The sequence below is a fragment of the Mesocricetus auratus genome, unplaced genomic scaffold (assembly GCF_017639785.1).
Source record: "Mesocricetus auratus isolate SY011 unplaced genomic scaffold, BCM_Maur_2.0 Super-Scaffold_100008, whole genome shotgun sequence".
Classification (NCBI taxonomy): Eukaryota; Metazoa; Chordata; class Mammalia; order Rodentia; family Cricetidae; genus Mesocricetus; species Mesocricetus auratus.
The window spans coordinates 75,646,701-75,668,453 of record NW_024429192.1 but is presented as its reverse complement, the minus strand read 5'-3'; the positions used below and the strand labels follow the sequence as shown (position 1 = coordinate 75,668,453).

The 21,753-nt window shown below is 40.1% G+C and overlaps 1 protein-coding gene and 1 pseudogene across 1 annotated transcript; one reads left to right on the top strand and one right to left on the bottom strand.

Annotated features, from left to right (window-relative positions):
- Positions 1-12,581: 12,581 nt before the first annotated feature.
- Positions 12,582-16,467, bottom strand: LOC121142017 (nuclear receptor subfamily 1 group D member 2-like). The gene has a single exon (XM_040751231.1). It carries the CDS (start codon positions 16,342-16,344, stop codon positions 14,608-14,610), a length of 1,737 nt encoding a protein of 578 aa, XP_040607165.1. The 5' UTR covers positions 16,345-16,467; the 3' UTR covers positions 12,582-14,607.
- A 1,913-nt stretch (positions 16,468-18,380) lies between these two features.
- LOC101834486 lies at positions 18,381-19,126 on the top strand (annotated as a pseudogene).
- Positions 19,127-21,753: the final 2,627 nt, after the last annotated feature.

Here is a 21,753-nt window from a genome sequence, read left to right as displayed (position 1 = left end):
GTTCTATCTAGGGCAATGACAACAAAAGAAGATAAAGGGAATACAAATTGGAAAGGAAGAAATCAAACTTCTGCTATTTGCTGATGATATGATACTATACATAAGTGATCCCAAAAATTCTACCAGGGAACACCTACAACTGATAAACACCTTCAGTAATGTGGCAAGATACAAGATTAACTTAAAAATCTGTAGCCCTTCTATATACAGAGGATAAAGTGGCTGAAAAAGAAATCAGAGAAACGTCACCCTTTACAAAAACCACAAACAACATAAAAACATCTTAGGGTAACTCCAACCAAACAAGGAAAGACCTGTATGACAAGAATTTTAGGTCTTTGAAGAAGAAAATCAAAGAAGATACCAGAAAATGGTAAGATTTCCCATGCTCTTGGATAGGTAGGATTAACATAGTAAAAATGGCAATTTTACCAAAAGCAATCTATAAATTCAATGCAGTCCCCTTCAAAATCCCAGCACAATCCTTCACAAACCTTGAAAGAACAGTACTCAACTTTATATAGCAAAAAACAGGATAGCCAAAACAATTATGTAAAATAAAAGAACTTTGATATGCATCAGCATCCCTGACTTCAATCTCTATTTTTATTGGCATAAAAACAGACAGGTGGACTAATGGAATCAAATCAAAGACCTTGATATTAATCCACACACCTATGAACCCCTGAGTTTTTGACAAAGAAGCTAAAATTATTCACTGGAAAAAAGAAAGCAGCTTCAGCAAATGGTGCTGGCATAACTGAAGGCAAACATGTAGAAGAATGCAAGTAGATCCTTATCTATCCCCATGTACAAGTCCAAATGGATCAAAGACCTCAACATAAAGAAGAGAAAATGAGAAATAGCCTTGAATGTACTGGCACAGGAGACCACTTCCTAAATAGAACACCAGTAGCAGAAACACTGATTGCAACAATTAATAAATGGAGCCTCCTGAAACTGAGAAGCTTCTGTAATGCAAAGGACACAGTCATCAAGACAAAATGGCAGGCTACAGAATGGGAAAAGATCTTCACTAACCCCACATCTGACAGTGGGCTGATCTCCAAAAAATACAAAGAACTCAATAAACTTGATGCAAAAATACCAAATAATCCTATTAAAAATGGTATACAGATATAAACAGATAATTCTCAACAGAAGAAACTCAAATGGTTGGAAGGCATTTAAGGAATTGCTCAGAATCCTTTTACAAATCAAAGCAACTCTAAAATACTATCTTATATATGTCATAATGGTGAAGATCAAAAGCACTGATGACATTATAGGTTGGAGAGGATATGGAGTAAGGGGAACACTCCTCCACTGTTGGTGGGAGTGCAAACTTGTACAGTCCAGTTCCAGTGGGGAGGGCCTTGGTCAGGCCCCAGCATGGTAATAGGACAGACTTCATTGACTCCCCGTGACTGCCTGGGGTTTAGGCTGCCATCTGAAGCCATGCTGGAGTCTGGGGACCATGCTGTGGCTAAGCCCATGCCCACTTGAGAGGCCTGTGCTGCCAGGGCCATGGTGACATCCAGGTTCAAGTTGCTGCTGCTTGCCATGTCTGGGTCCATGGACATGTTCGGCTGGGGTTTGTGTTGATGTTTGTTGCCCATTTTACCATGTGTTGAACTATGAGGGCCGTTCTGAGCTTGTGCCACTCCTCGCTGTCCCCTGGGATAATGGACAGCCCTGATGACCCCTAATAGAAGAGCTGCCCCCACCCCACACTTGGGAAAGCAGACTCCTACCCTCTCACCACAGGCATGAGAGAACTGCCTCTGACCCCTTACCTGAGGTGGTCCCAGCAGCCCAGTCAGAACAACCAAGCTAACACCCAGACACATATCTAGCCTTTGAGTGGGCACTGCCCAACATCTACCCCATCTATAACTAGCTGGAGCCCATGAAGGGATCTCCATGACTCAGGGCAACTGTGGTGTATCTAAGAGGAGTCTTGGTGAGGGTCCAGTATTGATGGTTTACCAGAAACCTTGAACCTGAACAACGACACATTAAACAAAGAACATTAGCAAGTAAAGCTTGTGGACAAAAGGACATAGATGCATGATATACAGCAGCTCACAATGCTACATGACAAATGAGCAGGTGTGAAGAGGCAGAAAAGATGGAGGAGTAAAGTGGGGGTTTCTGTTACTTTGTTTGCCTTTTTGTTTCTTTTTGGTTTTTGTTTGTTTTTAAATTAATATTGGTAGTTGCATTTTTAAATTTTTATTTTTTACTATTTCTGCTGTAGTTTTCCTTGGTGAAGGGAACACCACAAGGGTGAAGGGCGAATACAAAGGGACTGGAAAAATGAGTGGAACTGGGTTGTGTGATGTGAAATTCCCAAAGAATCAGTTTTAAAAGTATGTTAATTTGAAAAAAGAAAAGTAGCATACATATAGAAAAACAAATTGGAATTTTAGGGCATTATATGCAAGAGTATTAAAGACAAATAAAAAATTGGACATATCAAAACTGTGACAGATTTCTTAAAACAGAAAACAAAGAAAACTGGTCATTTCTACCAAACAAAATTTTAAAACCTCATCTCTAATGATCATTATTTATTTATTTTGGCTGTTTCAAGACAGGGCCCTAGTCCTGCTTTCTTAGCCCAGACTTAGACTTTGAATGCATGGGAGTCTTCTTGCCCTACACAACCAAATTCTTGGATTAAACACAAACCACCATGTCTGGTTTGAAAGCCCTTTTAGAGAAGGGCTGGTGTCTTTGTTAGGGTTTCTATTGGTATAAAGAAACACCATGACCACAGCAACTCTTATAACAGAAAAGGTTTAATTAGGCTTGTCTTACAGTTTCAGAGGTTCAGTCCATTATTATCATGGTGGGACATGGTAGTATGCAGGCAGACGTGGTACTAGAGAAGGAGCTGAGAGTTCTACATCTTTCAGCAGGCAGCAGAAAAAGAGAATGATGCTGCACTGGGCCTGACTTCAGCATCTAAGACCTCAAAGCCAGTGATACATTTCCTCCAATACCACACCTACTACATCAACAAAGCCACGCCTTCTAGTAATGCCACTCCCTATAACCAAGCATTCAAACAGATGAATCTATGGGGCCATTCCTATTCAAACCACCACTGCTGGAGAAACGGCTAACAGTTAAGAGCCCTTGATGCTCTTACAGAGGACCTAGGTCCCTCTGGTCCCAGTACCCACATGATGGTTCACAATCATCTGTAACTTCTATTCAAGGGGGCCCAGTGCTCCCTTCTGTCCTTCAAGAACACCAGATGTTATATTATTAAAGAGAGGGAAACAGCAGAAAGGGAGATGAGTCTGACCTTCAGGCAGGACATATTATTAGCAAAAACATGGGGGGCGGGTCTTAACTCTCATCCACATGGGTGAATGGGCCATGATACTTCCAGAGCCGTATGTCCCACAGATGAGGGAACCCACACCATGTGGGCAAATTTGAGAAATTCCTACAGAAAGAAGCTGGCTGCAACCTTTATGTGGGTGAAAATGACTACATTACACATTCCTTCCCAAATTCTCTCCCTTCCTTGCCTGGCCTCAAGGGAATCTGGCAGTCTTTTAGCAGGAAATAATCACCAGGCATACATGTGGCATACATATGTACATACATATATACATACAAACATACATACATACACACACAGGAACAACACATAAAATAAATAAAATGTTTAAAATTTATCTTAAATACGTTTTAAAACAATGAATAACCCAAATCTCTGAGATAAAGTATTTGCTGCATTTATAGCTAACAAAGTATTAAGGTCTAGAATGAACATAAAGAATAATAGCTATATTTCAAGGCAAACCTCAGAGAGCACAGCTGTAGCTTATACCCTTTATCAAAGATGTTTCTTTGCTCAGTAGTTGGAGACTACTACAGAGATCTGCAGCTGGTCAAACTGCACCCAAATTAGCACATACCCCACACCTAAGGCATAAGAAATGTCATAAGGAGAGGGCAGAAAAGTTGTAAGATCAGATGACAGGGGCACTTGCTAATAATATATAGGGTATTTTAGATATTACAGGGATTTTACACCTATGAATATCAACAACACAGTTGCCTAAACAAGACCTGCAAAATGACAGCAGCAGTCAACTTGCCAGCTTACATAGGGGAAATTTCACAAGCCCCTCCCCTACCTCAGATGAAAAACTACAGGCAATGGGTGCCAAAAAAAAAAGTGGGGGAGGAACCAGTCATCTCCAGGACTAAACCTTTCCTGGATATCATAGGCTATCCAGTCCCAAGTTCAAGTGGTTAGCCCTTAAATCCATGTACATTTGAGCAACCTTAAATAGACAAAATGTACATGTAGCTAACAATTGTAGAAGTATTGAGTTCAAAAGGGAGTGGAGAAAACATGGAAGGAGTTGGAGAAGAGGGACAGCAGTAAAATAGTGCTCATGTATGAAATTTAAAGAAAAATGTTTAAATTTTAAAAGAGAATAATGAAAGTAATAGGAGGTGAGGCGACTCAGTAAGTGAAGGTGCCTGCTGCTAAGCCTAACGACCCGAGTGAAGTTCCTAGAACACACACAGTGGAAGGAGACAACCCGTGATGTCCAACAATTACCCTCTGATCTCCACATATGTGCTACTGCACATGTGTACCCATCCCTGCAATACACATAAAAATTAATGAATAAATGTAAATTTTTATACATTTTAATTAAAATATCACAAAACATCATTTTCCCCTTCTCTTCCTTCCAGGCCCCTCCAAAGTCCTCTGCCTCCGTTTCTGCCATTCTCCTCTCAAACTGATAGCCTCTTTTTCTTTCATTATTACTGGTGTGTGTGTGTGTGTGTACATAAGTATGTAAACATAACCTGGTGAGTCTATTTTTTGTTTGTGTGTATATGGTTTTAGGGTTAAACATCTTGTACTGGATAACCAATTATGGGGCCCATCACTGAATCTTTGGGAGAAGCTAATTCTCTTTTTCTTAGTAGTCATTAGTTGCCTGGAGTTCTTTCTCTAGGTGTGGAACCCTCTGACAGACCCCTTCTTCTATATTAGCGTGTATATTGATGTCATCATTGTTTACGCAGACAAAAAAGAAACATTCACAAAACACTTCCTAGTATTCTGCCTCTTGCATTCCTTCTGTCCCCTTTTTGTGATGTTCCCTGAGCCAAAACGCTGGAGCCACAATGTAGACGTAGCCAATGGGACTGGGAGCCCCATGATCCATTGTGGTAGTAGATTCTCTTCTAAGATCAATAACTTCACTAGCCTGTGGAAGTTGGCAAATCTTCTAGAACCATGTATAATATCTGTCCTATTGAGTGAGGCTTTATTAGTCCAATTAAATATTTGTCAGCTACCACCAATACAGGAGTGCCACTTATTGCACCTTTAAGGCAACTTCCTCCCATGCTGTTTATTGTGGCTCATAGATGTTTCATCTTAGTGGTACTATTAATTGCTCCTCTCCCTTGGCAGATTGCATAGTATTTTCTGGTATTATGGAAACTAGACCACAGGAAGACTTTCAGGCTAAACACAGCTCAACAATAAGAACTCTGTGTCCTCAACAATAAGAACTTACCTTAAACCTTGGAAAGGTAACCAAGGGCAAGACCAACAGTCTGTAATGTCTTGGGAATCACTTGAACTAACCTAAACAACCATTCAAAAGGAGGTTTCTTTTATTTGGTACTAGAGTTTTGTTAGTCTGCGGATTTTCTGGGAAGCGTTATCAGCCAAAGTATATGTCAGTTCATACATATATATGAGCATATACATGCATAGTATATGATTTTAAGTAAATATAAAGTATATGATTCCTTGCATGTTATCAAAAAACTTTGATGTTTTATGTACCTCCTTCTTCTGTGTTGACCTCCTGCCTCCTCCCCAGGTGAATAACAGCTCTCCATTTTTTCTATGTCCTGCTAGTTCACTCTCAAGACTCCCATAGTTCCTTTGTACATTCACGGTTTCTGCAGTTATTCCATGTTGTATGCTCAAATATGAATATTTACAGCTGGGAACCAGTTCTAAATCTAGAGAGAATAAGTAGTGTTTGACTTTCTAGGTCTGAGTTACCTCACTCATTGTTATATTTTCTGGTTTCATCCATTGACCCTTTAAATTTCATGATTTCATAATCTTTACAGATGATTAGTATTCCACTGTATATATGGCCATGTTTTCATTATACATTTGTAGGTTGAAGAACATTTAGGTTGTTTCCATTTTCTAGCTATTGAAATGAGTATGGCAGTAATGAACATGGCTGAGCAAGGGTTTGTGGAGTAAGATGTAGAATCTTTGAGCAGAGGCCAAGGAGCAGTACAGTCTGGTCATATGGAAGATTTTAGTTTTCTGAGGGTTCTCTACACTGATTGCTAGAGTGTCTGTACCTATTGGTAATCCCATAGACACTGAGTGAGGGGTCCTCTTTCACCACAACCATACAAGCAATTGTTGTCATTTGTTTTATTGATCTTGGCCAATCTGACTGGGGTAAGATGAAATATCAAATTTGTTTTGACTTGCATTTGCCGAATTGCTAAGGATTATGAACATTTTTAAGGTATTCTCTAGTCTTTTTTATTTCTTCTATTGAGAACTCTGTTTAGATTCCTGGACTTTGTTTTGTTTTATGTTGGGGGAATTTTTTGTTTTGTTTTGAGCTCATTGTATATTTTACTATGCTGAGGATCATCACACAAGGTTCACACTCCAAGTTCCTAACTGTGGTCCTAAGCCTATCTCCCTGAGGCTGATCATCTGTGACATGCATCTTAGAATGTCAGGTCCAGTCTCTAAACAGTAGTCTCCTTTTTGAGGGTCAAGATTCAGGGGGAAACTTTCCAGTCATAGGACAGATCAAAGTGGAGTATCTCCAGTGTCTCCAGCATTCCTGAAGATGTTTCTACTTATATACTGTCAAGTGGGGTGGGCATGGGGGATTCTCCACGTACAATGCTGTGTGCCTTGTTATCAAGAGCAGGCTTGGGTGTAGTGGGGTTCCTGACTAAGCTATTTTTACATGTCAAAATAAGCACTTTTATTATGCTCATAAATACATATTCTGTTGCTATAGTTTTACTAAATTTTAAATTTATTAAAGATTTATTTGTTATTTTACAAAATTGTAGGAACTCACATTTGTCTGCCATATAGATTACAGTTAAAAGAATACACCACTCTTTTGCTGATATATATTGTAACTTTAATAAGTAACAATGAGCATTCTCTTCTGTTGCTTTGAACACTGTAAGGAATAGCTTTTAAAGGACTCAAGTTGCTGTTTATAGGCCCTCAAATCATCGTGAATAGGCCCTGACATCTTCTAGACACTACCAAATTGGTTTTCAAATTAATTGTATGTGTATGTGGCTTTTCGGGAGCATGTGAACTCACAGGGACTGTGACAGCATGCACACAGCCTGCACAATCTGCGCCAGATGGGGTCTCAGTGCTGAGAGAAGTAAACATAAGATCCCATCCATAATCTAGACGTTATCTCCAATTGATAACCACTCACAAATGAAAATTTTGTTTTCTTCAACAGTTTCTTCACTGGGAAGACAAACCACTCTCAAAGGTAGGTCCTATACCCAGAAGTAGCTATTTAACACACACACACACACACACACACACCAAAAAAAAAAAACAGTGGCATCTTCTTTATCTCATAATGTTCTGTCAGTACACCTTTTACAGGACCTTTGTGTGTATAGTATGACTTCCATTTTTTGCATTTTTATGGGTTCCCTGTGTGTATAAATGTGTGTCCTTGTATCTGTATGTTTCTTGTGCTTTTTCTTGTTTATTTTGTCCTATTCCAGCTTGTGTGGTGTGGTTTTATCTCATTTTATGTTATTCTTTAGATGCCTGCTTGCTTTCTAACAAGAGACAGAAAGAGTGTGGATTCAGAGGAAGGGGAGGTAGAGAGGATCTCAGAGGAATTGTGGGAAGGGAAACTGTAATCAGAATACATTGGATGAAAAATCTATTTTCAATAAAAGTAAAATAGAAAAAATTAATACAGTAAGCTAGAAAAAATCCAGGCTGGACAAGGGAAGAGCTCAGAAGGTCCCACCCCTGGGGGAAGCTGTAGGCATTTGATGGCTCCAAAACAAAAAGTATTTTTTTCTTTGTAAATGTGGCCACACACAAAGTTCCTATGCTCTAGAGGATAATCTCCAACCCATGTGCACACAGACAGCAGAAGAGAAGGAAGAGGAAGAGAAGAGAAAGGAGGGTGAGAGAGAGAGAAAGTAAGAAAGGAAGGAAGGAGGGAGGGAGGGAAGGAAGGAGGGAAGGAAGGAAGGAAGAATTAAAATGAGAGGAAGTGTGTTGGGGAGGGTCCCAGTTGGATTTGAGTGGATATTATCAAAAAGATCAAAATAAATTGAATACATGAGACTCAAAGAATATTTTTAAAAACTATTGAAGTTAAATCTTAAAGGCCAGGCATGGTGCTGCACACCTTTAATCACAGCACTGGGGAGGTAGAGATAGGTGAATCTCTCAGTTTGAAGAGAGCCTAGTCTCCATAATAAGTTCCAGGACAGACAGCCAGGGCTACATAGTGAGACCCTGTCTCAAAAAAAAAAGTCATCAAGATGGCTCAGTAGATTAAGGAACTTGCCTCTAAATCTGATGTGCTCAGCTCAATCCCTGGGACCCACATGGTAGAAGGAGAGAACCAGCTTCCTTCTACAAGTTGTCCTCTGACCTATGCACACAATCTCAATCTCTCTCTCTCTCTCACTCTCTCTCACTCTCCCTCTCTCTCTCTCTGCCCCTCTCTCTCTCTCTCATAATAGTAACAATAATAATAAATAAATATAAGAGCACTAAAAAATGGAAAAGATAGACCCAAAAAATATAAGAGTTGACTACTTGGAAGAGAGAAGATTAATGACTTAAGAAGAAAACCAGATGCATGAAAGAGAATAGTAAGAATTTGCTCAAACTGAATTTATACATGTATTATGCATATTTCAGAGTGAGAGAAAGAACAGGTTCTGTGGAAACCAACTTCTTTGCATGAAAACAGATAGAAGGAAAGGTAGATGTAGCTTCCAGTGAAACATTACCCTATGTTCAAGTAGCTATGTCCTAGCCTGTCCCTATGAACCTCACAGAGAGCAGTATTTTCTGCTATCACTAGGACAGGCAGGGAAAGAGTGCTTTTATGTGCTTTGCTAGGGGAAAGGTTTCATTCAAGATAGGTAATTTGTCTGTTAGCTGTTCAGCTCTTCCTCTGTGCAAAAACTGCCCACAAATAAGCTTGAGACAATAGAAAGAAAAGGAGAGGAAGGAGCCCAATTTTTATTTAAATGTGTCCCCTTTCTCTCCTCGCAAATGCTCTTTCACAACAGATCCTAGCTGGGACTGATGGCCCAATTCAACATCACACTGTAGTTCCTTTTCATTGGCTTCAAGAAAATACGCTCAGGACTCTAAGTGAAAACAAGATGCTATCAAGAAGGGGCTGAAACGACAAGATGGGGTGACAGTAAAAATTTATTCTAAAATTAGTTCACAGCCACAGTTGTACCCAAGTCCTGACTTTTGTTTCCAACACCTATCCTCAACTACTCATGAGCTAATGTCCTGGAATCCTGCTAATAGTCCTCAACACAGCAAGACTGCTTTGGACTATGATCATTTGCATTCACCTGTGACTTTGGGTCTTGAATGGTCAGAAATTATTAATGCCCCTGGTACCAGCTATCTGTAGTATGGAAATTTCTCTTTTATTATAAGACTTGGGTCTCACCAGACCTCTTCTTATTTCATCTTCCCCTGTGAGGGAACAAATCGAGTAGCATTTTCCAACAAAATCAAGGGAAACTGTCCATCTTAGTTAGTGTTTCTATTGTTGCAACGAAATACCATTGATGGGGGAAGTCCTGTGTATATGTCAATAAAGCACTGTTGGCCAATAGGGAACCAAGATAGGTGGGACTAGGAGTCCAGGAGGACTCTGGGAAGGAGAAACACAGAAGTCAAGATGTAACCGCCATAGGGATAAGAAGCCCGGAAACTTCTCCGGTAAAAGAAATACTTAGATTAACAATTATGGGATAAATACTTAAGTCTGAGCTAGCCAGTAAGAAACAAGCAAGGCCAACAGTTTCATAATGAATATAGCCTCCTGTGTGTTATTTGGGACTGATGCGGCTCTGGAACCAGGCTGGCGGGAAGGCTTCTCTTTACACACCATGATCAAAAAGCAAGTAGAAGAGGAAAGGTTTTATTAGGCTTACACTTCACCATTGCTGTTCATCACTGTAGGAAGTCAGGACAGAAACTCAAACAAGGCAGGATCCAGGAGGCAGGAGCTGACACAGAGGCCATGGAGGGAGCTGCTTACTGGCTTGCTTCCCATGACCAGCAGCCTAGGGATGGTACCACCCACCATGGGCTGGACCCACCCACATTGATCACTAAATGAGAAAATGCCTTACAGCTGGATCTCAAAGAGGCATTTTCTCAGATGAGGTTTCTTCCTCTGATGACTCTAGCATGTGTCAAGTTGACACATAAAACCTCCCAGTACACTGAGTTTTGGGGAAGATAACTACTTTTTTGTGCGTCTATTGAAAAGTTACAGCATAGTAATTCTAAAAGAAGTCCTCAAATATGCTTGTGTTATGTACAAAACTTCAAAGCTCCCAGTTAATGATGTAGGCTTGATAGACCCTAGCTAACTGCCAGTGAGTGATCTGTGCCTTTGGGGCTAGGATACTGTTGCTGCTTTGAAACATGAGCTAGTGTCTCAAAGGAAGAGGAAGCACCCAGCCACAAATTGCCAGATAGTCTTTCTAGGCCTCCTTCTACCTCTCAGTTAAATGTGGGGTAGGAGGTGGGGAATAAGATTCTAGCAAAAGGAGAACAGGACAGGATAACTGACTTAATAAGAATTCCTCAGAGAAACTTAATGCTTTTTCCTTAAGAAACCACCCATAAACATGTAAAAAGAGGGCTTGGAACTACTTGCTCAGATATATATTATTTCCACCCATGGCTTCAAAGCAAATCACACCATGTACCAACAGTGATTCTGGAGAGTAGAGTGAAGTCTTCAGTCTTAAAAAATTCATTACATTTTCAAGCTACATTTTCATTACTCAGAAGGTCAATAAGGTTAAGTAACCAGAAGAAAAAAGGACAGAGATGTCAAAGTTGAAACATGATCATGATGTGTGTTTCTTCCACTCTTGTCAGAACAGTGTCATTAAATTAGGCTGAAGTGACATCACTAGGATTGAATAGTCCCAAAAGACATCAGGAACTGGATGTGTTTGGGGGAAATATGTCATTTATCTAAGATAACAAATTTTGGCAACTAGAAATATAAAAGGCTTCTTCTAAGGAGCCAATGAAGTCAGAAGATTGATACAAGAAACAAAAGAAAGGAGAAATGCCCCAAGAAAGTAGTTGAAAGCTTATACTATATTAGAATTTAATTCCATGGGGATCCAAGAAGGTGTCATTCTCTTAAGTTCACTTATGCTTCTAACAAAAGTGTTTCACAACTCAAAGGTGTTATAATGATTCCCCAAAGTTCATTTGAGTAAGATTCCCCTTTAACATGGCTGAACTTTAACAAGTAGCTACTTCTTCCTTACCCATCTTGAAAGTCAATAGTAATCAAATATTTGGAGTCACCGTTATTAAGTAAAAACATTTACTCAAAAAATTATTGTAAAAGAAAACTGTCACATTCAACTACAAGTACTAACAGCACCCTAATAATAAAGCCCCCAAAAAAGAAGTGGCAGTAGTGCTGAAACATGAGAGCCTTTCAAAATAATGTTATATGTGTGCTACAGTTCAAAAGCATAGGATACAAATGCAAATAAAAATCTTCAGTAGACAGTACCTCCCCTTAACGTCACATTAACTATTATGTGTGTATGTGTCTATATACAGCTATTTGCCCTCAAACACTTAGATATGTTTTAGAGTGGTGTTGTGGTGAGACTCCAGTGGATAGGGATACTTCCTCTGTAAGCATGAGGACCTGAACTCCAATACCCACTACCCATAGAGAAGTAGAGCCTGGGAATTTGCTGGCCTAGTCTAGTCTAAACTGCCAGTTCCCAGCTCAGTAAGAGACCCTGTCTCAAGGCAAGAAGTCAGAGAAAGATTGTTGCTGGAGGTTCTTGCCCCACCAGATCTCAGCCCCAAATAAATACACAGAGACTTATATTAATTATTAAATGCCAGTCGATGGTAGGGCTTTTTACTGGCTAGCTCTCTTAATTATTAACCCATTTCTATTAATCTAATAGATTCCATGTGGTCTTATCTTACTGGAGAAGGGTCTGGAGCTGTTACTCCTTCCTTTGCTACATGGCGTCTCTCTCATGGTCTTTTTCTGCATACCTTCCCCAGAATTCTCCTTGTCTCCTAGCCACACCTATCTTCCCACCTCTATTGGCCAAACAGTGTTTTATTCATCAACCAATAAGAGAAACACATATGCAGAAGGGCATCCCCCATCATCTCCTCTTTTCTTTTTTTTTCTTTTTTTGTTTTTTTTTTGGGGGGGGGTTGTTTTTTTTGTTTTGAATTTTGTTTCCCATTATTACAGGAAGAATTTATTGAAATAAAATTTTACGAGACAAAATGCAAATCTACATGCTTATATTTAGGTGTGTACATGTATATACTAACCCTAACTAAAGCATTACAAGCAATACTAACAGTTCTAGTTACATATTCCCAAAGACTTAACTATTTTAAAGATACATGTTATAAAGACACTTATGTCAAAGGCAAAAATGAAGAATCAACATAATCTTTGAGGTTTTCAGTATTACTTCAAAAAGCTCTCTATCCTCCATAGAAGAAACTATGCATTTGTTTATTCTAGAAAAAAATATAAAAGGATAATGCTATCATGTAAAGGATTCACAAAACCTAGTTGTATATCCCATGAAAGCCATACCCACTGAAGGCAAACAGCAGTTATGGTCCCTACTGTATGACAGACACACCATCAGCTTTCCTCTTTGACAACAAGGGTTTATCTTTTTCAAGCTCTCTTAACTGTGCCACAGAAATTCAGATCCTGTAGCAACAAGTTAAGACTACAAAATAAGGCATTCTGCTTACATGTCACAAAAATAACAAGCTTAAAATAGTAAAGCATATTCTTAACATCTTTACAATTTCATATAATCCAAACATTATACAGAAAGTAATTTTACTCAAAAAATACAATTAATTGCTACTTTCCAGGGGGAACATGTTCAGGCATCTTCAACTTTGGCTATCTCTCCTACCATGATCTTTAAGTCTAGGCAGGTCACCCACTAAAAGGTTTTTCAAATTATATTGTATCTAATTTGACAAAATCCCTGTAATGTTATTTAGGAAGGAAAGAAAAGTGGACTTGGCATAGACGTGCCAACAGGATAACAAAGTTTCCTTAAACAAAACTTCATCCTCCACACAGTGCAAACCTTCCGTCTACCTGCAGTGGGTAAGAGGCAGCAACACCACCTCTATCAGCACAAGGGAGAAAGCTGAAATGCTCTGAAACACCTAGTATTTCAACTGTAGACGTTACACCAAAGATGTACTCTAAAATACATGTTTTTTCAGAAATCTGGATTTGACTGCCCTTCACACTTTTACATTAAATGTTGCTTAAACAAAAATATAGCATAATTTCAGTATTCTACCACCTAAAGATCATAAAGCAATGGTTATACATCAGCAGCAGGAGGTAAAATGCACCTAATTTGGGTCCTTGACACCTCTTGTTTAAGTTTACTGTATGATAAAGTCTTCACAGTTTAAAATATTGTGAAGTAAGATTTTATATATAATTATATTCACATACATACTATGTACAAATACTATGTGAGGTGTCCATAAACCTGGAATATGTGTTTATCAGTAGGGTACCCCACTTGAGAAGGAACCCTGAAAAGATTGGTGTGGACTGTCAAACAGTTTCCAAGAAATGCTTAGAAATAAGACAAGAATATTATTATGATCAATTATATTAAAAACTTCACGTTATTTACATAGTACCTATCTCCCAAGAGGTAAAATATGCTTCATGGATATTTTTCAGTATCTCTGTGAGGCAAGACATTGGGGACACTATCAATTATCATTTTCCACAACCCAGGGACTACTAGGACAATGTACTAGAGCAAAATTCAAACATGTAAAGACCTCTTGGCTCTCAGTCTCCCTTACTACATTTCAGTCTTGTGGTACAGCAGGATTCTCAGCACAAAGGGTTATGTCTAAGTCTTCCTGTATCACCAATGTGTGTTAGGTTTCTACCACAGGGAGATCAAATGGTATTTTGGCTTTGGCAGATGAAAAAGTCTAACATTCAGTGTGGTTATATCTCAGTGTAACTTCTCCAGTCTAAGTGCAACACAGCTGATTGGTCTACAGGGGGAGGGGGAGGCCAATGTCTAACATGGCAATGAGTTCTCATCCAAACAGCTACTGGTAACTGACTACAGAGACAGTCCAGGACCTGGCACTGTCTAAGGTCTTTTCTAATTCCACATATGGTATACACATATAAATAAGCATCTTAGCATACACTGTACAGTTGCATCAGTTCACGTTTCAAGGCCTTACGGGTGAACTTTAAAGGCCAAGAGCTCCTCAGAGTGCATATTGTTTAAAGATCGAAGATCTGGCAACTTCAGAAGTAATTTTGTAAAAATGGAGGCCTCATTTGGATGGTTTTTCATGATTAAGGTCCTTAGTGCACGGATAAGCGTTTCTTGCAAAGCTTCCACTGAGTTGACATTCTCAATTCCAGACCGATCTGCAGATACCAGAACAACTGCTGTGAACAAGCTCATCTCCTCATCACTGAGCTGGAGGGCGTTCAGCTTCTCGCTGAACTCAAACATAGAACTGAGCAGATCCCCTGCTCCCATTGAGTGCAGGTCATCCACACTGTACTTCTTCCCACTTAGAAAGGTGACAGTCCACTCCTTTGCATCAAATAATGAAGCAAATCGTACCATTAGAACCTCAAAAGTGCCAGCTTTTAAAAGGTTGACCTGATCATGCTGAGACAGATCTCGGAAACCAGGAATACGTTTTGCAAATTCCACCACTTCTTTTACTGCTGGTGTAAAGCTCATTGAAAACTCTTCCCAGATTTCATGCCCAGACTTCTGAGGGTCCACATATGGAGACTTGCTCATAGGACAAACCAGATGCATCCTCCCTCCAGTGTTGCACAGGAAACTATTCTTGTTCTCATTCTGAGAAAATCCATCTAGTGGAACTCTATCACAGACTCTTTGCGTATAAGCACTGGAGAAGTTCACACAGTGTCCATTTGCAATACAAATGGCATGCCCATTTGGGTAGTGCATTATGTTCCTCCCTTTGTATTGTCCACTGAGATGCTGCTGGTTCTCACTACAGGTAAAGTGGCTGTGAAGCCCACTGCCACAGTGGTCATGATTTAAATTATATTGCTCCACATTCCTGGGGATCCGTTCTCCTCTCTGGGATGGTATGCTCTCAGCTGAGTTTTCTCGACGCTCTTGATTATAGAGAAAGGTATCCTTGTGGGCTCTGGTCACCATGCCAATCACTTCCTCCTTTGCAAAATCAGAAGAGGGAGGAGAGTTTTTGAGGCTTTCTTGCTCCAGCTGGGGCTTGGGCCACAGCTGTTCCTGAGCTGGTAGGGCTGACTGTCCATGGCGCTCTGCTAAGGTGTCATTTTGCAGGTGGCCGCTGAACTGGGTGTTCATCATGGTCTTCATTGCACTCTGCATTTCAATTAACATTCTCTGTTTCTCACGCTTAGGAATTCGGCCAAATCGAACAGCGTCTCTTGACATTCCCACTGACAGACACTTCTTGAAGCGACATTGCTGGCATCGGTTCCTGTTCATCCTCATGATAGAACAGTTCTCATTCTTCAGGCACTTCTTGTATTGGATATTTTGCTGAATGCTCCTTAGAAAGAAACCCTTACAGCCTTCACAAGCATGAACTCCATAGTGGAATCCTGACGCCACATCCCCACAGACTTTACACAGTAGAACCATGCCACTAAATTTTGTCATACCGCTGTGACTCTTGGTCATGCCAGGAGCACCAGGTTTGCCAGTTTTCACAGGACAATCTGTGTGATCACTCTTCAAGACACCGTCGATGCTAGAGATATCACTGTTCTTGGGATTTCCGTTGGCATCAGAGTTAGAACTATTTGGAGAAGATGGAACGGATGAGGACGAGGACTGGAAACTGTTCTCAGAACCCTCACTGTGACAAGAGGCAGGGCTGGAGGCAGAGCTGGAGGAACTGATGTAGGCAATCACACCTCCCGCGTTCAGTTCCATGGCGCTCGGCGGGGTGCGGCCCTCACCGCGCCGCCCGGGGCTGCAGGCGGCGGGACTCGCGGGCCCGCCTCATGAGCACCGGGCGCGGGCGGCTCCTGCGGGCCACCCGGCAGAGACGCAGCGCAGCGGGGCGGCTTCCCGTGGCAGCGCTCGGCGGCGGGCACGGCAGCTGACAGGGAGGGCGCCTCGACCATGTGACCCGCGCACACCCCCTCCTCCGCCGCCGCCGGCGGTGCGGCGGCTTCGCCTGCTCCTCCTCCTCCCATCTCCTCTTTTCTGTTTAAATAAAGTGAAAGGTTTCAACTTTAACATAGTAATATTATATATAACAAACATATCAAGTAAGAACTATAGTTAACAATATTTAGTCCATTAACACTTGACAAAATTTAAAGAAAATATTCTATTGTCTATCCTATCTTGTGAATCTAAAGTCTTATAATAACTTATCTTTTATCATAACTAAAGAAAACCATAACTGTCTTCAACTCCATCAAAGACCTCAGAAGGATAATATATAAACTCTAGAATTGACAGAGACATCTCAGTGCCTGTTACTCCTTCCTCAGCTACATGGTCTCCTCTCTCTCTCTCTCTCTCTCTCTCTCTCTCTCTCTCTCTCTCTCTCTCTCTCTCTCTCTCTCTCTCTCTCTCTCTCTCTCTCTCTCTCTCTCTCTCTCTCTCTCTCTCTCTCTCTCTCTCTCTCTCTCTCTCTCTCTCTCTCTCTCTCTCTCTCTCTCTCTCTCTCTCTCTCTCTCTCTCTCTGCCTACCTTCCCCAGAAGTCTCCTTGTCTCCTAGCCACTCCTATCTCACTGTCTCTATTGGCCAAACAGTGTTTTATTCATCAACCAATAAGAGAAACACTTACACAGAAGGACATTCCCCATCAAAATATAGAGGAACACACCCAGCATCCTCCTCTAGTCCCCACGTGTGTAAATACAAATCCACATGTATGTGACACACACAAACACACATGCATACAAGAGGATAGGGGAGAGAGAGAAAATGAATTGAGAATAAGGAAGGTAGAGTAACACATGTCAAACAATTCTGGGGTTGGAGACATAGCTTAGTGGTTAAGAACACTTACTACTCTTGCAGAGGACCAGGTTCTAGTTCCTAGCACCAGCACCTACATGGCAGTTCATAACCATTACTCTAGTTTCAGAGGATCCAGCATCTTTTTCTGGCCTCAGGTGGTGCTGCACACATATGGTGCATATACACACGAATGTAGTGCAGATACACACCTAAGATATACATATACATATACATATATATGTAGGCAAAAATTCATACATAGAAAATAAAAACAAATTTTTAAAAGTCCAGATAATTGTTTTAGAAAATAGTTTGTTGCTGTCTAAAATCTAGAATTTCATAATGACAACATAACTTATACACAAATAATTACAAACAACCAAGCAACCAGATGAGAAGAAAACCAATAATATGTAGGCATGGTTTATACTGAAGACATTCTATCAATTATTTTATCTGTTGTAGCTGTTAGAGAACTTGAGTATTATTCCTTAAAAAGGAGATGCTCTTTCTAAATGTTCTGCAAAGACCAACATGGCATCAGGCACCATATAAATTATGTATCTGCCCACATCTAAGCCTCACTAGATTATAATTCATAAGCATGGATGATATTCAGTTCCTAAACAGTGCCTGATACATTGCAGAAACCTCACAGGTATCTGTTGAATTAATGAATTAATATAAATTGACCAAATCAAATCAAATCACAGAAATCATACAATTGTTGGTGGTGAGGCCAGTATTAAAAATACACCTGGCAGTGGAACTAAAGAAATTTTGTAAACTTAATTTACATTTAAATCCATAAGTTAAAGTTAAATCCCTAACTTTAACTAAGGACCAATTGAAAAACTTTCATAGGCTGCATCTGGCTCCCGCTCTCACTGCCATTGCAGTACATCGAGCCCCATAGAGACAGCGTCAGGGCAAGTGCGAGCCAGACCGGCACTGGGCAACTCTGTGTCTCCCAGACGAACAGCAGCTAAACATGGGCAAAGGAGATCCTAAGAAGCCAAGAGGCAAAATGTCCTCACATGCATTCTTTGTGCAGACTTGCCTGGAGGAACACAAAAAAAAGAGCCCGGATGCTTCTGTCAACTTCTCAGAGTTCTGGAAGAAATGCTCAGAATCGTGGGAGAACACGTCTGCTAAAGAAAAAGAGGACAAGCCTGGTCTACAGAGTGAGTACCAGGACAGCAGGACAGCCTCCAAAACATACAGAGAAACCCTGTCTCAAAAAAAAAAAAAAAAAAAAGGAAAGAAAAGAAAAGAAACAAACAAACAAAAAAGAAAAAGAAAGGAAGGGGGAAATTTGAAGACATGGCAAAGGCTGGCAAGGCTCGTTATGAAAGAGAAATGAAAACCTACATCCCCCCAAAGGGGAGAACAAAAAGAAGTTCAAGGACCCCAATGCACCCAAGAGAACTCCGTCGGCCTTCTTCTTGTTCTGTTCTGAGTATCGCCCAAAAATCAAAGGAGAACACCCTGGCTTGTCCATTGGTGATATTGCAAAGAAACTGGGAGAGATGCGGAACAGCTCTGCCGCAGATGACAAGCAGCCCCACAGAAGGAAGGCTGCCACGCTGAGGGAGAAGCACGGAAAGGATACTGCTGCTTACAGAGCTAAAGGAAAACCCGATGCAGCGGAAAAACGGGGTGGACAAGGCAGAAAAGAGCAAGAAAAAGAAGGAAGATGAGGAGGAGGAGGAGGAGGAAGATGATGACGATGAATAAGTTGGTTCTAGCGCGCAGTATTTTTTTTAATTTTTTTTTGTTCAATAAAGCATTTAACCCCCCTGTACATAACTCACTCCTTTTAAATAAAAACAAATTGAAATGTAAGGCTGTGTAAGATTTGTTTTTAAACTGTATAGTGCCTTTTTTGTAAACAGTACCGGATGTGTCTTTAGATAGCCTGTCCTGGTAGTATTTTCAATAGCCACTAACCATGCCTGGTAGTCTTGGGGTCGTAAATTGGCATGGAAGTTTAAAACAGGTTCTTGCTGGTGCACAGCACAAATTAGTTATATATGGGGACGGTAGTTTTTTTGGTTTTGGTTTTGGGTTTTTGTTTTGGTTTTTTTTTTTCTCCATCTTCAGTTGTCTCTGATGAAGCTTTTACGAAGATAATTGTTATGTTAACTGAATACCACACTATAATAGCAAAAAACAATTGCAGCTGTTTTGTTGACATTCTGAATACTTCTAAGTAAATACAATTTTTTATTAGGATTGTCCTTTTCATGGGTCTGAAATTTTTCTTCTCAAGGGCAAGCTAGTCTTTTGCTTTTGCCCACATTTTCGCATTTTGGGTCACATGAAATACTACAATGTTTCTTTTCATATAGTTAGCTGGAAAAAAAAAGCTTTCATCTACATATCCTGCATATTGTGATGGGTAACATTTTCATCCATAGTTGAAATTCCAAAATCATGATAGGTTGGATAAGAGATAGTACATACCCCATGTGCAAAGCTGAAAATGACCAATTCTATAACACCATGGAATTATCAGACTCTAACAATCTGACAGTCTCTCCTTGAAGGACTAGTAGAAAATTGTGTTCTAATCCTTACATGAGGACTCTCCTTACGTCCATTACTGTGTAATGATGTGACGACTCTTCTTAATGTCCATTACTGTATAATGACAGTTACATTCTGCAGTTCCCTATTAAAGACCTGAGAACACATTCCCCAAAAGCGTGAGCATAAAATAAAATATGAAACTTTGTTGACTTTGGTCCTAGGGAAGACTATGATGAGAACGCCGGCTCTAATGCCTTTGCCCATCTATCTAAATATAAAATTGCTCAGGAAACTTGACTGTTTAAAAAGTATTTTTAAATAGTTGAACCAGCTTTTCTTAAAATTATGCCACATTTAAAATTAAAGGGTATATTTTCCTATATTGTGATTTGTTCCTTTATAAATCAGATACAAGAAAAGATGATAAACTTTGCATAATAGTACCAGTTGTCCAATCCATTTGGTTTTTCTTTATAAAACCCAAACTCACCCACAGCTAAACACTGAGCTGAACTCTGGAATTCAGTTGCAGAGAGGGAGGAGTGATGAGCAAAGGGGTCAAGACTAGGCTGGAGAAACCCACAGAAACAGCTGACCTGAACAAGGAATTGCTCATGGACCCCAGACTGATAGCTGGGAAATCAGCATAGGACTGTTCCAGACCCCCTGAAAGAGGAAGTCAGTTTGGAGGTCTGGTTAATCTATGGGGTCTCTGGTAGTGGATCAGTATTTATACCTATTACACGAATGGACTTTGGGAGCCCACTCTACATAGAGAGATACTCTCTCAGCCTAGACACACGGGGAAGTGTCTAGGCCCTACTCCAAATGATATGACAGACTTTGAAGACCCCCCCCATGGAAGGCCTCACCCTCCCTGGGGAGCAGAAAGGGGATGGGTTTGTGGGGGGCAGGGGAGGAAGGGAGGAAGGGAGGGAGCGGGAACTGGAATTGACATGTAAAAGAAGCTTGTTTCTAATTTAAAAATTTAAAAAGGGAAGAAAAAAAATTCATTCATTAATCATGTTTAATCTGCTTAGCAGTTTAGGGGACAATTTGGCAATTTTGCGGTTTTTTGAGATTATCAGTCTCTTAAAGCGACAGTGTTTTAAAAACAGCGTTCTTGTAATTTTACATGCTTTTGTGATTGAGTGCTGTTTGCTATATAATTTTGACTTGGGTTCTTTACATTTGTGTTTGCTTATGTTATTTGAGAAATTATACTGAACATGAGTCCTAGATGATACTAATAAATAATTGCAGAGGGTTTTTTTAAAAACAAAAAAACTTTTGTTGAAGTCTTATCTTACTAGCAATTAGGTTGAGAACAGTTCCTCAAAGACAAGGCGCAGGACCAGAGCCCTACTTGAGATTTGTCTAGAAACATCAATAACTGATGCTTATTAAAAGTAGAAAGTGACAGGGGAGCTGTTTCACTGAGACTTCTCTGTGATGACAAAAAAAATAAGAAAATGAAAAAGGAAGAGTGACTAGTGGTAAATGTGTGTTTACAGTGTAATCTCCATTTCCTATGTCATGTCTGTTAGTGCATATACTTACTTTATACATGTTTTATGCTTTAGTCAGAGTCAAGCTTTTTTTAAAGAATGTTATTAAAATAATGAGGATATTTATCCTAAGCTTTGGAAACTTTATTTTACAATTAGATTACTTGCTTGCAATATCTTAGTTGCATATCTTACTACCCATAACAAAAACCATGCAACTCAAATTATGGGAGTGACCAACCATGACTGGTCCAGCTTGAGACCCATACTATGACACAGCCTAGAGGGTCAGGACCCAGAGGCTAGACAGTCCAGAGACCTAGG